General features: G+C 39.5%; 2 protein-coding genes across 9 annotated transcripts in view; one reads left to right on the top strand and one right to left on the bottom strand.

Annotated features, from left to right (window-relative positions):
* MMP23B (matrix metallopeptidase 23B) overlaps positions 1-12,117 on the top strand; it is a 25,594-nt gene extending 13,477 nt beyond the window's left edge. Inside the window, exons 3-8 of one of the 2 annotated variants that reach the window (XR_007767591.1) lie at positions 784-951; positions 2,938-3,102; positions 4,061-4,171; positions 5,164-5,290; positions 6,006-10,135; positions 11,786-12,117. Coding sequence is in view for 1 of the 2 variants with exons in the window: in XM_050909356.1 (XP_050765313.1) it covers positions 784-951; positions 2,938-3,102; positions 4,061-4,171; positions 5,164-5,290; positions 6,006-6,180 (746 nt within the window). In the remaining variant the exon portion in view is untranslated. Of the gene's footprint in view, positions 1-783; positions 952-2,937; positions 3,103-4,060; positions 4,172-5,163; positions 5,291-6,005; positions 10,276-11,785 lie in introns of those variants that run through there. The other variant, XM_050909356.1, reaches the window with a different exon arrangement.
* LOC127024712 (cyclin-dependent kinase 11B) overlaps positions 9,104-17,847 on the bottom strand; it is a 16,903-nt gene continuing 8,159 nt past the window's right edge. For all 7 annotated transcript variants that reach the window (XM_050909347.1, XM_050909348.1, XM_050909345.1 and 4 more), the window contains 9 exons: positions 17,648-17,738; positions 15,898-16,019; positions 15,451-15,556; positions 14,733-14,854; positions 13,584-13,691; positions 12,472-12,588; positions 12,039-12,187; positions 10,267-10,456; positions 9,104-9,210 (listed from right to left, as the gene is read on the bottom strand). In XM_050909347.1, coding sequence (XP_050765304.1) covers positions 9,118-9,210; positions 10,267-10,456; positions 12,039-12,187; positions 12,472-12,588; positions 13,584-13,691; positions 14,733-14,854; positions 15,451-15,556; positions 15,898-16,019; positions 17,648-17,738 — 1,098 coding nt within the window. In that variant the 3' untranslated portion in view covers positions 9,104-9,117. The remainder of the gene's footprint in view (positions 9,211-10,266; positions 10,457-12,038; positions 12,188-12,471; positions 12,589-13,583; positions 13,692-14,732; positions 14,855-15,450; positions 15,557-15,897; positions 16,020-17,647; positions 17,739-17,847) is intronic.

Genomic DNA, 17,847 nt, shown 5'->3' with positions numbered 1-17,847 from the left:
CTGTCCTCTCTCTCCTTCCCTTCCTTCTGCCTCTGTATCACTATACAGTAGCTACTTCCTGAGTTTCTCAGGCCTAGAAAAATGTTAGTTCTGAGGCATTATGTGCTCAGTCTCAACCCCAGATGTAAATTCTTCCTGGGATTTATGGTCTGTGTGAAATAATTATTTCCTGTGCAGATGGCAGCAATATCGAGATAACCAGCAGATTTACCATTGTTTCGCAACATGCTCTTCACTCTCGTGTTGCATGACGCTACTTAGAAGCACATGATATGCCTTCCCAGGCGTCTGTCCTGCTACCACGTGAGCTCCAGGTAGCCCAGTCCCAGTGGACGCAGGGTCCGCTGCGATGCTATCATGATGCTAGCAAAAAGACAGCAAGCAGCTATGACTCTAAGGCTATCTGTTTGTTTATGTTTAAAATGGAACAATTACAGCTTGGGGTCATCATCTCACTGTCCAGCTTCTCTCAAAAAAAAAAGAAAATTTTCCATGTGATGTTGCAAAAAGAGCTCAGCATTCCTTTCTGAAAAGTAGACTCATTTGTGTCCATTGGAAACAGCTCTAAATCCAGGGTCATCACAGGGCTCGGTATAGTTTGCGTCACATAGCCATCATTCCGGACAATTGCTTTGCATTTATTTTTCCTTTTGTGGCTCTGTAGGTTGGAAAATATGTGGGATACCATAAGAGATTTTTTTAGTAAACCACAAGTTTGCAGATGTCTGTGTCCTGGATGGGCTCACCTTGCTAGATACACTAAATCTGCTTCTTTTTTCACAGGCTTCTACTCTATCAATCACACAGACTGTCTGGAGTCTCTCATTCACCACTGCTTTGATGGAACAACAGGGGAACTTGCCCATGCCTTCTTCCCACCCAATGGGGAGATCCATTTTGATGACCATGAATATTGGATATTGGGGAATACCCGGTTCAGCTGGAAAAAAGGTAACACATGTCTCAGGGAGCACAAAATTAATGCCTGTAGGATTTGTATTTTAGTCCTTGTTCTGGGCTTTACCTAGTATGGGAAAGAGACAGCAGGAATGGTTGTGATTTTTTGTAGTTTTGGAAGTTGTTGGTCTTGCTGTCACATGACTGAACTCCTGTAAGGGACCACGTTTGGTGGCAGTGCCATTTCTTTCTGAATAGTTCATTGGGCTTACTCGATAGTTCACCCACATACTCAATAATTACGTCTGGCTTCTGCCCAGGCAGGTGCATCTCTGAGAAGGGCCATGTTATATTACTTCAACTTGCTGGCATGGCCGTTTACGTTTTAGTTTTCCTGGGTCTGTAGTCATTTTTGGGTTTGTGGGCACCTAAAAATGTCTGTGTTACTTACAGCTTGGTGGTTTTTTCTTCTTGTTTTTTTAAGCAATATCAAAACTAACTTTTAATTAAAAGCAGATGGTCCCTGACTAACTAGCTAATTCAGTTCATATTATATGACCAACTCGGTACTTTTTTTGAAAGTAAGATATTCTGCTTTTCTCCAAATAAAAAGAGAGGAGGGGAGATTTTAGGTGACATAGAGGGACTTCTCCTATCCTTCTTGTTTTCTAAAGCACAGCAACAGATAAAATCTAGGGACAAAGACCTAAGAGAGATGATTTCTAAAGCAAGAATGTCAATGTGTATTAAGAAAAGAACTGGTCAGTTTACATTTTGTAAAATACTCATCTTTTGAAAAGATGCCCTTCTCCATCAAATTTCTAAAGTCTGCTAGCCATATCAAATGGCAATGTTTGTCAGGGATAATAAAAATCAGAGTTTGTCTGGTAACAAGCCTATGCCTCAAAGTTACAGAGTTATCAGGGAACAATGTATTTTCCTTACCTGTGTTTTTCTGCAAGCAGCTGTTGAAACACGCATAGACACTTGCAAAACTTGATTCTTAGTGAAGTTCTACTAAGATTATGGAATAAGTCAGTGTCCTGAGTGCCAGTTCTGCCACTGGCTCTCTATCGTGGCAGTGTGACTCCATGCTTTTATATGGAGACAGTCATGCAGTTGATTTGCATACAGTTCAGTCACCTTTGTGAAACAGTAATAACACTTCTGACTTCAGAAGGCTGGTGCGAGGCTGAGACAATTAATACGTGTTCACAATGATTGCTTCTCTTTCCAAAGCTGAATTAGCCTTCCTTATTGGCATAAAGAAGGATAGGAACAAAGTAGAATGAAATCATTGTTCTTCCAAGTCACGTCAGAGAGATTTAGCAGAAGTCTTAAAGAAGAGCCCAAAAAAATCCACCCACGAGGGATTCCTGTTTAATGTACTGATAAATTAAGCACATGTGCAAGCTACCCCTTTCAGATGCTTTCTTTCCATAAGCAGTTGGATTTAACACAGGAATTGTGTGAGATTCTTGTGGCCTGTAATTGTGCAAGATATCAAGATACGTGTCAGTAATAATACCTCTTGTGAGTCATCCTTCAGTTAAAATCCATCTCTGCTGGAAGCAGGCTTCAAGATGCTACCGAGAAACTTGAGTTTGGCCTATGGGCTAGGGGGGACGCAGCGGTTAGTTGGAGGCTCTCTCAGACTGGAATATTCCAGCTAGCAATCTCATTCCCAAACAGCCATTTCCAGTTACAGCTCAGGGCTGTGGGCACAAAGGTAGCAGAAAGCTGTCAACAGTAAGTAAGTATTACACAGGGCACTTGCCTTCATTTCAAACATTGCTCTTTCAGAGCAGTCTTCCTGTAGTCTGGCATTGCTGCTCTGTGTCCTGCTGTTTGAAATTAGAAGCATGTGGAAATAATTAGCTCGTCTGTTTGCACCCAAGCAGCTACAGAGAAGATGAAACTGGGGCAACCTTTGATAAGACCATACCGTCCTAGTGCTAAAATATTTCCTCTGGTTTTACACCAGGATTAGCAAATGTACTTCACCACACAATGCCAGCTGTTTTTCCGTTTCTCTTCCAGGTGTTTGGCTTACAGATCTGGTACATGTAGCAGCTCACGAAATAGGACATGCCTTGGGACTCATGCACTCCCTGAACCCCAATGCCCTCATGCACATCAACGCCACTTTGACGGGGAAAAAGACCATCTCTCAAGATGAAGTCTGGGGAATTCACAGACTTTACGGTAAGGAGGGCAGGGTTGTGCCCTGGGCTCCTCTGCGTAAAGAAGGTTTGCCTAAAGCGTCACTTGGATCCTGTGGAGCTCTCATGGCATTAGACCCTCATCGTTTGGCAGGACTAGGCTGTAAGCCAGTGAGCCGTAGGCAGGAGGGGTCTTACTCCTTTTTGTGCAAAGCAGAGCTAAAAGGAGGTGTAGCGTTGTCTGTTTCCAGCACTACTAGCTTCAAATGTGATAGACAGGAGGCTGGAAGTCTTACAGACTTCATGCTCCCACCTCCCCTGATGGCAGTTCTGTGAAAAGGTTTCAGAGGGGTCAGTTGGCTCTGCGTCCTCAGACTGCTCTGAGCTGCTACGGCAGAGGCAGAGGCGCTGTATGTGTTCTCACGTGCTAGCTCATTATGCCCCAGCCCAGCAACTAGCTCTGGGCATGGACTCTTTGGGCCTTCTGTACTGTGCTTTATACAAGAATAAAAGGCCAGTTTTAGCTGTGGAGAGCCCTGACTTGCATTTATACATTTGCAAGCAGCAGGTGCACAAAGGGAAAGGAAAAGCTCACTTGCAAAGGAAGAGGGAAGGCAAACAGTTGTTAATTACTGTTTTGGCTGGACTCGGATGTATTAATACAAGATGACAAAACTCTCCGCAAACCAAACAGGCTGTGGCAAGATGCTCTCAAGCTCTGACATGTTTGCCTGCTACTCTTCAAACATTACCTAGTGTAGGACTTAGAAATAGCAACTGTCTTGAATCACTGATGCTACTGCATGAAAGTAGCTCAGTATCTAGCCCACTGCTCGTGTGATAATGGCGCCCTGCTCTATTTACTGTACTCCTGTTTGATTCTTTCCTGTCCCAGCTCTACCATTTACATTGAACAATCCGATTTAAGTGAAATGCCAATTTGTTTCTCAGAAGGAACAGTCTACCCAATCCCTCTAATGCCTTGTCTCCTTCTCTTTCAGGATGTAAAGACAGATTATTTATGTGCCCATCATGGGCACAAAAAGGTTTCTGCGAGAAACGCAGGAAGCTGATGAAAAAGCACTGTCCATCTACCTGTGACTTTTGCTACGGTATCTAACTTTTCTTCTGGGATTCTTGGTGGGGTTTGCACGGAGGGAAGAGGTAGAAGTTAAGCAGTGTTTGCTGCAGGGATAGGCAGGATCTTAATTCCAGTGGATAAAAGTGACTAGCCCCATCCAGCTCTAATGAGAAGCATAGTAGAGATGGCATCTTACATATCTGAGCCAAGATCAAGGCTTGGAAACAGGAAGCAGCTTTTATGTTTAAACATTTGTGGACTAGAACGTTAAACTGTCCCATTCTTCTCCAGTTTAACTGAACCAATGATAGGGAGTTTCTGAAAACACAACTACTCCACGTGCCTCAGGCTGCTTCCCTTTTGGACCCAGCTGAGGAAGTGAGATGCTGATGTGTTAAATTCAGAGATAAGAGATGCAGTACAGTTCCTGATGCAGTGACGGGACATAAATGAGACAAATGACATCTCAAGCCCAGCTGGACTGGAGCTGCTCCGCAGAAAAGGCGATAAAGTATGTTTATCACCTTATCTAGTCTCTCAGTTTTATGAATTCAGATAAGGGACTCATGCAGGATCAGGTCAAGTTACTGCAGCTGTGGAATTAAGCTTCAGATAAATAGCTACTGACCTTAAGATGTACTGTATAACTAGTACCTCTTTCTCCAGTACAGAGGTATTTTTCTAGACCAGGTTAATGCAAAGATGCAGTCAGATAATTACAAACCCATATATTCTAGGGGAGTGTTCATATACTGAACGTATACTCTTCCATATATATATGAAACGGGCAAGTTGATTTTTATCCATCTCTGTCAGTTTACATGCCACAAAATTGTTATCTTTGCCTATGAATAATGTTACATGTCTATCCAAGAATTGCTCAGTAGGAGGCATTTTTAAATTAATACTTCTAAGGTTCCTTGGGTGATAACATAATTGCGTGAAAGTGTTTTGGAATGACTAAAGCTTGATAATGAGATACGCTAACTTTTGCCATTTCTTTCTCTCACCTCTGGTGGATAGAATTCCCATTTCCAACGGTCCCCCCTACTCTGCCCCCGCCAAGGACAAAAACCAAGACTGTTTCTGAAGGCAGGAATGTCACCTTCCGCTGTGGACAGAAGATAATTCATAAAAAAGGCAAAGTTTAGTAAGTGCTCTATCTTTTATTCCAGTCCTTTAGGACACTTTGCAGCTTACATGCCAAAAAGGATGAGGAAGGATGACAAAACAGCATAAATAAGAATGCAGTTTATCTTCTGGAGCATGTCACTGTCTCATTTGGCACCCAGAGTAGAAAGAGGGGTGGCTGGCTAACTGTGAGAAGGGAGTGTGCAAATATTGTTGCTAACATTGCAAAACATTTAGTCTGAAAGCAGAGCTATCGGAAACGAGCAAGCTGAGTTGAAAAAGGATAAAATCCAATTCACATATATAGCACAAAGATAATTCTTATCATCAAGTCAAATTCCCTGGCCCATATTCTGCAAAAAGCTACAGTCTTAAATTTACCCTTTCAATTAATAGTTTGTTAGCTCTTACTAATGTACAAGCATGTTATTGCTGAATGTATCTAAAATTGAGAGATATGCCCAAGCCCACGATGAGTTAGTTTAGACTGAGGACCCAAATTCCCATCAACTTTCAGTAAGATTCAAGCTCCTAAATTTTTCAGGACAGTGCCATGTTATAACTGCCATCGTCTACGTGAAATATATAGTAAAACTTAACCTTGTTTTGTTCAAGTCCCATCTGTGCTGTACACTTATTCAGCAAAACTTACTAGGAGAAAGAAGAACCACTAACACCTATTGCATTGTACTATACATTTTGTAGTTTAATTTCTATTATTTTTCTTATGACAGCTGGTATAAAGATAAGGAGCTTCTGGAATACTCATATCCAGGTTACTTATCCTTAAATGAAGATCACATGAGCATCATTGCAAATGCAATTAATGAAGGAACTTACACTTGTATAGTAAAGAAAAAAGAAAGAATCTTGACTACTTATTCCTGGAGAATCAGACTGAAGCACTAACAAGGGTCCTGGAATGAGCACTTCAATTACTGCTAGTTCTGTTTCAAATTCAAAATGTTTCTTTGGCATTTTATATTTAATCTCCAGTAGTGCAACTTGAACTTCTAAATCAGCTGTTTCCATACCTTGGGCAAAAGAGACTCAGACTTGATTACTGGAACGTAAAACTTTTCCAAATTAGTTTTAATGATAAAGAATTTATCAAGTATGTGCTGTACAGAGAATTGAAAATTTAAAAAAAAGAAAAGTGTCAGATTTTGCAGTTAAACTATGTGGATCACTGCGGACTGCTGAAAAACAAGAACATAACTCTTCATCAAACAAATGGATGAACAGATTGATGGCTCACCTATGTTGCAATGGAAGGAAGATGACCAGTTATACTCTGTAGGTATTTTGCTGTCATTTTTTTTAGACCCTGGTGCATAGCAATAGACAAACTTACAAAAAAGTGTAAGACCTAATAGAACTTTTTCTTTTACTCGTCAGAAGGAGGATGTAGGGTCACAACAGACCCTTTCTAATTACTCCCTTCCACATTTCAACATGTTCAGTTCAAGTATCCACAGAACATCTTCCCCCCCCGCTCCCCCCCCAACTGCTTTCCTGTGGCTTCTATTTATTACTCATGTAATCTTATCCCAATAGACTATTTACATCCATCAGCAGCTCCTTTAGGTGTCTGATCAATAAGCCTCTCGACTCCTTCAACAGAGATGAGGTAATTTGCATCACTGTCCTGCCCTGGTCACCCAAGCGATGAGGTAAATGTGCCACATCCAACAGGAAAATAGCATTACTAGTATTGGTAGGCAAAGCCTAGCGCACTCAAACGTCTACAACGCTGGAGCATTCATTTGCACGGTTACAAATCCCTGACAGTCATTACATTTAGCAAGATCCTTATCCAGTATTAAAGCAAAGCAGTCTACATTGCTCTTTGCTTAGGTTCATCCTTTTTTAGTTGTCCTCTTAACCTCTTGAAACAAGTTTCTTCCTACTTAGAAGCACCAAGAAAACTGCAAAGCATCTCACGCACTGCAGTACAGGTCAGCAGTCTAGGAAGATCTCTGTATTAGAGCAGAAGGGCTCCATCAGTAAAATTCTCCTCTGTTCTAAGACAGTTTTACCATCACAGTTAGCTGAGAGTACAGCATAGTGTAAAACTTAAAAATTTGTCTTTGCATGGACAGTTAAGCTCAGGATCATAAAAGGCAAGCACTCTATGCAAAAATAGACAATTGAGACAAAATAAAAGCTGAGATGCAGTAACCAAACAATGTTGCACTACTCAGGGAGAGCTGATATTTCCCTTCTACAAAAAAACCCATGGAAGTTACACCTATCTCTCATATCCGTATTAAATTTCCATTGCAATCCAGCATTAGGTTTTCTTTGTTTTACTAAAACTATCCCAACTTAATCTTTTTTGTCAGGAACATGGATCTTCCAATGATGCCCACATTGGCTGCAACAATGCCAAGGAAGCTAGGAAGTAAATAATTTCAGAGTGCAAGGTGCACAGCACAGCTTGAAATACAAAATGTGCAGTCATGTTCTAATCCTTTAGAGCTTAGCACAGGCCATGGCAAAACAGCTCTCCTTTCCTGTATGCTGTGGGATGTTGCAAAAAAACCTGCTTTTCAGTGGGTTATTGATCTCCACCTATGAGGAATCTTGCTAAAATCAGGCATACTTCAGTTAACAGACTAGTAATAGAACTGTTTCTCCTTCAGTACTGGCACTCAATCAGGCCTAAAGAGAAAATAGTTCTGCATTCCTCCACAGAAAAAAAAACAACCCTACTGGTTTCAAAATTTACCACAATTCTAGTACATCCAAATTCCAGTTCCAAGGCCTTTACCCAGAACAGCTCTTAAAATGTACTGAAATTGATAGACTACTTATAATTTAAGTGAATCCTTTTACTGGACTGGTGCCCAGTTCTGATTGCATGAATACCCCAGTATTTTCCAGATCTTCCTGTTCCCAGAAAAGAATGATAGCATTATAAATCAGAGACTCAAAAAGATGTGATATTCCAACATGATTCCTCTGGTCTTTCATCCTGTGAGAAAGGACTGGAATATAGCATTATACAATCAGTAAAGCTGAGCTCTTCTTTTTATGGAAAAAGGGCATATTTAAAAGAACTTTCTGTAGAAAATAAAGTTTCAAGTCTCCATATTAAATCTTTTTGATTTATAAAACAATAGATTACTTCTTTTGCACCAGTGCCATTGTAAGTACATGTATACAACACATCAAACAGTGTTCAGCTCAGTAGTGCACCCAAAAATATTGTGAGTATCGAGCCCAACCCAGCCTAGCTCTCTCCAAGGCACGCGACAGGAAAGAAACCTCAGAACTGTTAACAGTTTTTTGCCCTAACTATATTCAGACACATACAATTTGCTTAAAATAATTTAAAAAAAAGTTGTTTGCCCAGGCTGACACTATGCTGTAATAGTGTCAGCACAGATCTGCGGGCAGCAGGGGGAATAAGTTTCCACTCTAGAAGACTTAATGCCACCAACATCCAAGTTTGCTGCATGTGAAGAAATGAAATCCTTCACACTGCTAAACAATCAAAAATGTATTTTAATTCTACAAATTTACAAGGAAAAAAACAAAACAAAACAAACCCAACGAAAAAACTAAAAATAAAACAGAAACTGTTCCAGGATTGTACTTCAAGTTTTTCTTTGTCAAATTTTGTAATGATCCTTGGCTTTTCAGGTTAATTCCAGTCCTCTAATGGAATGCAGCAGTTGTTACACTCCACACCCAGCAAGAGCCTTTGAATCTGTGATGACATTTGACTTCTTTTTCCCCTGTGAAAAACATCTAGTCTCCCTGACGTGAAGAACAGAACTGGGGCACTCAGCAATCCACTCACATGAATGGTTCTTCCCCCCTCCCCCCCTCACATTGAGTTTAAAACTTGAGGCTGAAACCAGGTCCTGCAGCAGACGCGCCTTGATTTGTGGTGGTCAGATGAAAACCCGTGTCTTTCAGATCATCATCACCCTGTGAAAACCAATCACAATTCATATTTATCAGTAAGTGTCTGTGCAGATGCATTTACCTCTCCTACACAAAAATCTAAACAACAACAAACAAAAAATGATCGAAGTATCTCTAGGAGATGAGAAACAAATGTTTGATTTAGTGGCATCATAGCTAAGGTCGATGCAGAGTGTTATTCAGGATCTTTAAACATTGCTATTTCAAGAGTTATCTGTTCTAAAGGCATCTCAAGTATATTCCTGGTTTGTATACCCACTTTTGACTGCACATGTGAAAGATGAAAAAAAATCTGTGAACACACTGTATAAATAAGTGCAAACTATGCTTATTCAGCATCTGATGAAACACACTGCGTACCCTCCATGTCAATTTTTATACCCTGAAAAATCAAGGCTAAATAAAGTTGTAAGGCTACTTCATCTGTTAAATTGGGTACAATAACTGTACAGTGCCATTTCATCTATGCTGAGACATGGAAATAGTCATAAGAAGTTGATACAATTAAGGCACCTGAGTGCAGCATGCCGTACTTACAAGGGCATCTTTTTCAGCCAGCTTTTTTTCAAATGGGCAGCACAATCTCCACAGATAGATAGAAGGAACATCAGCCTTGCCTTTTTTGAATTCTTCTCCAAATATTGGAAAAAGGAGACTGTTTCTATCCACAAGATATGCGTAACTTACCAGGCTTTGGATTTTTTTCAAAAATAAATTTGCAGCTTTGAAAGCTTAGTTGAAAGTGTAGAACAATGTACACTTTCAAAAGAACAATAGTTCTGCACTGTGATAAAACCAGGCATCATTTCTTTCTCAGATTATGTACTGAAATTATGATTCTGTGAATACAACAGTAATTGGACCTGCCCTTTGAAAAGGAACAGAGGGAAAGCTGGACTTCTATAGTGTCTTTTTCATGCAAGTACAGGTGAGTCTCAGGATCCCAAGCCCCAGAAGGCTAACAAAATGCAGCCCACGTGAACTTTTCCAAAATCAGGATCTGAACACGTCCGAGGACATCAGAAGTCTGTGTCAGTTGCCTTGATCTGCTGTGCTTACCAATTGACTGTATCCGAGGCCTCCCTCAGGTGGTCGTGGGCTAGTGCCACGTTTTACCCTTTGTTGTTCGCTTTTTGCTGGCCAGGTGGGAAACATGGAGGGGTCAATAGGAAGGGGAGTCTCTCGGAAATACTCGTGCTTCAAACCGTCTTCGGCAGTAATTCTTCTGGCTGGGTAGTATGTCAAAAAGCTGGGAAGAATTTAGGAAGACAGTGAAATAGGGAAGAAGAGACACGGGGCAGAAAGAAGAAAAAAATTTAGCCCAAAAATTATAAATTCTTCAGAAACACAATTTAGAACTTTCTGATTTTTAACAAAGAATTCTATTAATGGGTATGACTGCTAACATATGGGCAATCTAACATAGCTAGCTGATTTTAAAAGCATGCTTCCTACACAAACCTATAATTAATGGAACGGCAGGTGGAACTACAGATCACAGGTAGCTTTTGTAGGGATCTGTTTACAGAGGTATAAATCGTTAGACACCTCAGAACCTGTCGGTAGTCAGCTATAGCTCAAAAGGGATCCAGGATGGTTCAATTAAAATACTTTACAATGCTGCTTTGCTTTTTAGAGAAGACAGCTGAGATTATATTGATGCACCACAAAATATTGTAATATAGTGTAACTTAACTGTACAGCCTACGGTTGATTATTTTAAACCTTTCGCAATATAGAAACATGTTTTACGGTACTATTCATCCTACCAAACGGTATTTGGCCCCGACTATGTAAATGCTTCTATATCCAAGATTTGTACATGTAATGAGGTCCACTGACACTTTATGTACACTTACTCATGTTTCTGCAAGTTCCAGACCCACAGGAACACTATAGTATTGTCATTCTTACCCAAAATAATGAAGACATAGCCCTGTCATAACCAAAGCAATTAAGAAGTAGATGACACTGATGTGATATCTGTCTTTATTAAGACAAGTTGTGCTTGGACCTTCTGAAAGGTTATCTAACAACTTCCAATAAATTATTCACAACTCATTCAAAAACCTGGAGCAGCATAATTCTTAAAAATTGGAAAGACTGAAAATCCCCTCTTTTTTAAAGTAATTTTTTAAATTTTAATTTCTTTTAATAGAGGCAAGTTCTAAGTAAGATCTGAAACTCAATCATTTCCACTACTTCATGTAAGGAAATTTAAAGGGAATATTAGGGGAGGGAGGGGAACAAAAATCTCTCAAGCCATTGTCAACCTTTTAAAGAAAAATGAATTGGAATGCAATCAGAATGCACCAATAGAGTTAGTTAAAAGGACTGCCAGAATATCAGATGTGACAGAACTCTCAAACTTTGAAAATCTAGGAAAAACCCAAAGATTGCTATTTTCCTAGTTCTTTAATATGATCTCTAGAATGTACTGCTTTTTTCCCTTTTTTCAATTGAAATTTAATTATTTTAACAAGATCCACCAGCAGACTGCATGATAGCTGACACCACATAATTAAACATGACGTGAATGAGCTAAAACTACTACTAAAACGTTTTTCTGTTCTTCTAGGATATAGGTGTGCAAGAATAATCTTGGACTGAGGTTTAACAGCAGGTGTTAAGAGCATGGTACACTGAATAAAGCTGTTGTGAGAGAGAGGAATAGCGTTGCAAGGAATGTCACAGACAAACTTCAAATGCATCAGCATGTTTTGACAAGGTTAAATGCACTGAAATACCATGCTTCACTACAAGTCATTTTCCACCACTATCATAGCATGTGAACACATTTTCCCAAGGATACCCTAGCAGCTAGCACTTACTTGTTCATCAGATCAAACCCCTGATCAGAGAGAAGTGCTCCAAATCTCTTGCGTAGATTGTTATAGGGATATTCTGTGAATGTCATCTTCTTTACTGCTGGCAGCTCATTGTAACCAGGCCAGATTTTTTCGCTTGGAGTACCCAGATCCTGTAAATTAAAATATCTCCTTAATAAACTCATTCTAGAGTGCAACCCTTCTACTTATTCATTATGTAGCTATAGGAGTTGGTAAGTATCCAGAGAAAACAGACAAAACACAAATCGTGGTCTTAGCCTACCGTAAGTATTGTAAAACAAGAATCAGAGTAATGAGCCTTTTATTAAGGCTGAATCTCTGTCAAAGAGCAGCAAGCACTTTTAATTTCTTACTACTGTAATGTACCTGTCTCTAAAACCAGTCAGTGAGAATCCAAAGGTGTTAAAAACGTTACCTTAAAAACTTTGTTAATCTGGTCAATTTCTGACTTCCCTGGAAACAGCGGTTTCTGCGTTAACAGCTCTCCAAATATACACCCTACCGACCACATGTCTATCGCCGTTGAATATTCCTGAAAAGAAGGAATATATTATACCTTGTAAAAGCAGTAAGATACTTTCACTGAGTTGTTGGGGGTGGGGCTGTTGTTTTGGTTTGGGGTTTGATTCGGGGTTTGGTGGGGTTTTTTTTTAAGGATTCTACCACTCTGAACAGAACACATACAATCATTCCAATACCCAAGGCACAGGTCTCAACTGTATTTATTTAGAAGTTAAAATTACTGTGAATTATGAGTAATACCCATATACAGAAATACTTCAGGATGAAACGTGAAAGTCTCCACAACGCTGCCTTTCTTTTTCACTCACAAACAAGAGCATCACAACTAGCAAAGCATTCTAACTTGCACTCTCTTTCACAGAGATCCTTAGCCCATATTTTGCCACAACAGCAATCTCAGGTTACTGGCACAAAACCTCATCTCCATGGTACACCTCTTCTCTTAAATGTAGCCATTTCTCCTATTACAAAAACATCTTTGAAAGATAGCATAGGGCTTCTTTTACACCCTTTTTTTTTGGTGGTAGTGCAGTATTTTTTTTCTGGCATGGTTCTTGTCACTGAAGCCTTACAGAACCCTACTGATTTCATCCAGATTTCAGTTATGAAAGAGGTAATCAGTAGGGAGCATTGCCAGAATGTTGCCAGTACCTTGTTCTGCTCTCAGGTGTCACAAATTTTAGACTAAGGTTGGGGGGGGGGGGGAAATCCAGCTGCCTAAGATGACAGCGACAGTTTGCACCAATCTGCGAGAAGTCCAGCAGCACTACCGCATCAGCATTCTAAAGGAGAAAAACTCCCTCTGTCACCCACCCACCTTCTGTCTGTGGAAGATGGAACCTTTTTAGCTGTGTTATTAGGAAGAATAATACTGAAGATTCAGAATTTCCACCTCTAAATCAATATACAGAATCAAGCATACTCATACTTTGTTCTTAAATTATAAAATACAGTTAGTCTGAAGAGTTACTCCTCTAGCAGCCAGAGGAAGAAGGAGAAACATACCTTAGCTCCAAGCAACAACTCTGGAGCCCTGTACCAAAGCGTCACAACCACTGGCGTGTAAGGCTTCAGTGGAGATCCATATTCTCGGGCTAGTCCAAAATCTCCAACCTAAAAGAAAACTGGTAATCAGCAACATTTCCAACATTGACCATACTGTCTACTATCAGTGCCAATATGCGTTGGCCGTGTTGGCTATTGCATGGCTTCCAGGCTTCAAAAATAGCCACGCAGAATACGCTGTTTCTCATGTGCCTGCCTTGTCTTTTTCCACTGAAGGGAAAAAACATTTTTCCCTTCCTGAGGCCAAGTAAGAGTTCCTGTTATTGATCACCTGGACAGAAAGCTTTTATGGCACGGGGAAAACAAAACCAAACAACAACAATAGATGCTGACTTCAACTTTGCAAGCAAGAAAAAAAATTCACAGTCCAGTTTTCCTGAGAAAGGGAAAGGCTTAACAACAGTAACAGCTGTAAGATGTAAATAATGGCAATCTAATGTTGTAAATAATTGTAATGTAAATAAGATGTAAATAATTGGCATCTAAAATTTAGAAGTAAAAATTGAAATATTATGTCCTGATCTTATTAGTACTGCTTTTCTCTTAAGAGTTTTGTAAGAAGTCAGTGAAAGGTTAGATGGATTTTTGAAGCGTGCAACTTTTTTTAAAGCCTTTTTCTTTGTAAAGAGAATCTCCATCTCCACCAGTAACTGTACAGTTCAGCACTACTACAGAGATGTATATTCTTTATTAAGCCTCACAGTCTCTCACGTTGAAAGAGCAACCCCAGTTCAAACACTATGATGCCGATATAGAAAAAGTAAACGACGCTGTCACACATATAGTATGCTGCATCACCAGCACGAGAACACTGTTCAGACTTCTAATCACACTATAAAGAATTCAGTATTCACTAGGCCATGCTTATTTGTCACATCCTAGCACAAATCTTACAGTTGCAGCAAGGCAGTCTTTTTACTTTAATAGTAAAGTTCACTCTTTCGGAACTGTATGTTTTACAAGCCACACCTCATACCTCTTAAAGATTAATGCAAAACATTCTATCCAGCTCTTGACATAGCTATAACGCAGTATAATTCTGCAATACGAACTTTTTCATAAGTGTGGTATATTTCATGTGATTCTTACTTTTAAAATGCCTGAATGACTGAGCAACAGGTTGGAAGTTTTCAAGTCTCGGTGAAGTATCCAGTTGTCGTGAAGATGCTTGACTCCTCGCAGTAACTGAATCATCAAGGTTTTCACTTCACCTGAAATGATAAAAAGAAGCCAACTGCATTTAAGAGAATAAATCTCTCTCTTTTTTTCGTTTGGAGAACAGGGAAAGGGGCAGGGGGAAGAAAGGGATAAAAGCACAGTATAGCCTGCACCATAAAAATGTCACAGAACAAGAGCAGTTAAACCCACAGAGCTGCCAATAAAGCAAAATGAATTTGCGTAGCTGGAATGCATCCAAATAATGCTCAGAAATTAATGCCTCTCAAAAACAAAGGAAGTGGCCAAAATGAAAACCCAGTGTTCTTTGCCAGTTTAGCACAGGGGAAACTCCCTCAATTTCACATCTGAACCTCCACCCTAAGCACGCAAACTGGATTCATCAGCCAAATATCACTATGAATATCAGCGCTCCCAGCCTACCATCCTATCTTAACTTGTATCAGTAAAATCAGACCAGAGAAAAAGCAATGAAGTCTCTGTTCCAAAGAACACTCATAGGACATTCCAAGGCAATACACGTCACCGTACAAAGCTAGTTCTCTGATGTCAGTACAGCCCAAAGACACTGAGGTTTGTGCTGGCCAGTTTTCCAGTTCTGAGAATTATAGGAGACTATAGCAAATAGTACCTGGCAGAAATGGTTGCTTCATTGTTTCCATCAGACTCTTGAGATCATGTTCTACATAGTTCATTACAATATAGATTTTATCCATATTACTACCTACAACAATTTCCTAAAACACAGAAACAAATGATCAAAACAAGCACACAGTATTTAAAAAGCATGCAAAAATGAACTTTAGAAATTCACTGGCAAGAGGATAAATGGAGCCTGCCACTGGTAAAATCCACAGAAAATGTATTTTTCTATGGAAAAAAACAACCCAGCTCATTTTTGCAAAACATCAGATTAGGTAGAGACAAGTAATGTCTATATAGTTTTATGGGTAGTATACAACTGTTTACAGAAACAAGCTCTGCTACGAATGCTAGCATTTTAAAAAAGCATTTTAAAAGCCAAAAGGCAATATTTCAAGAACAAAAATACTTTTGAAATAGAAGATTGTGGCCTTACTCTGACAGTGACAATATTTAGATGTTGTGCTTTCAGAATAGTATTTATTTCTCTCAGAGAAGTAATGGGAAAGCCTTCCTTTTCCTTTTCCATTTTCAGTCGCTTCAGAGCCACAATTTCATCTGCAAAGAAAATAGAATTAGTAACTGCAAATTTCCCATCACATAGCTAATAAAATACATGTTAAGAGGTCCCCCAGTGTTCTGTCACTAATTTAATTTATTTGAATGAAAACTGTTACGCAAGACATTATGTTGAACGAAGAAGCAGAGTCAATCTCACATTAGCAAAGTAAAAACAAAAAACGCCAAAGATTGCCAAGTTTAAAGAATAAAATCCAAAACAACAATCCAAAAGCTGCATCATGGATTTTAGTATATTCCAGTATAACTCACCTGGAAAGAAACTAAAGAAAAAGCGTATTTAAACTCCTCACCGTAGTTGAAATGCCTCAAATGCAGTTTACCTCTGCTTAAAGTCCCAACTTGAAATCAAGGTGCTACCCAAAACATTACTGAAGTGAATTATTTAAATACATCTGGTTTTTGCATGATACTGTGGAGAATAATGGTTATGTCAGTCTCAGAGTGGGCCTCAAGACAGAGAAGGAAAAGAAAAACGAGCTCATGGTAGTTGTCCAGTAAACAAGTGAACTCAGAGAAACCACAATGCCAGCTGTATACTTCCACTCCCCAAAGCAGACCAAATGGTCACATTGTTCTAAAATAAACAGAGGAACCAACGCATCCAGAATTTAAACCTGTCACCAAAATCACAGCTTGTCAGTTGGAACCTGAGAATAACCCTAATTTCTGTCTAGGTCTGCTTTGGAACATCGTTCTTTTCACAAGCTCTCTTCGCCATCTGCCAACTCTTATTTAAAACTGCAGATATTTAATTTACTGTGCTACAGGTCCCCCTGAAAATGATCAGCTTGCTAGAAAGTAATATATCACTAGTGACAGCAACGCTACAGGGAAACCGAGGTCAGAGCCAAAAGAGCAGATCGTATCTTGCTGTGCATTATCTTTTTCCAGGAAAAAAAAAGAAGTGCTGCACTAATATCACCATTTTTTGTTAAACTATCAAAGCAAATATTTCTTTCACTTGAGGAATCACCATGGAAGAGGAACATATAAATGACCTGATGGTTGGCTCTTGCACCATTCATAGGAAATGCAATAATTTCTTCAAGACGCTTGCCATTACAAACCAGATAAGCAAAGAGGCGGAGTTTTAAAAATATAAATCCACTTGTATACACAAGAAGTCGTTTTTTGAGAGGGAGCTTTAAAACCGAAAGGAGTGAAATTTCTTTCTACAATAAAATACTGCAGTATATACTTACTGCACACCAACCGCTGCTTTTATGAATTCTCTAGTCGGTCACTGCAGTTGCAGTGACGCCTGGTGGAATGCTTATACGAAATCTTGAAAGCTTCCAACCTGGTAACTATCTACAGCAGATCTCAAGCCAGAAATAACTGCCTTTCGAGCCAGAAACTGAAATCGTGTTAATTGTTCTACACTGTCATGGCCAATGCAGAGATCACTTCTGAACTCAAAAAGCTGCAAGAGAAGCCCTTATGTCAAAGTCCACATCCTATTAAAAAGCATAGATTATTCTTGATAAAGAAGAAAGTATTTTAGACAGATTTTGTTCATCAATGAAAAATGCAGAACCATAATTTGCATACAACTGCAGCCCTAAATACCATGAAGATAATAACTGGAGACCACTTATACTAACCAGTCTTCTTGTCTTTTGCTCTGTACACTACACCGTATGTTCCTTCTTCAATCCTGTTCAAACACTGAAATTCCTCCACGCTACGGCATCCCTGAAAACACAGACAGACGGACAACATTTACTCCTCCAGCATCCGGGGGAGGGTTTTGCTTGGTTTTTTTAAGAAGACATACAGTAAACTTCAGCAACTTCACAGGAAT

This window comes from Gymnogyps californianus, chromosome 21 (genome assembly GCF_018139145.2).
Source record: "Gymnogyps californianus isolate 813 chromosome 21, ASM1813914v2, whole genome shotgun sequence".
NCBI classification, from domain to species: Eukaryota; Metazoa; Chordata; class Aves; order Accipitriformes; family Cathartidae; genus Gymnogyps; species Gymnogyps californianus.
Note: the sequence above shows the minus strand (reverse complement) of the source record. Positions and strands in the feature narration are given on the sequence as shown.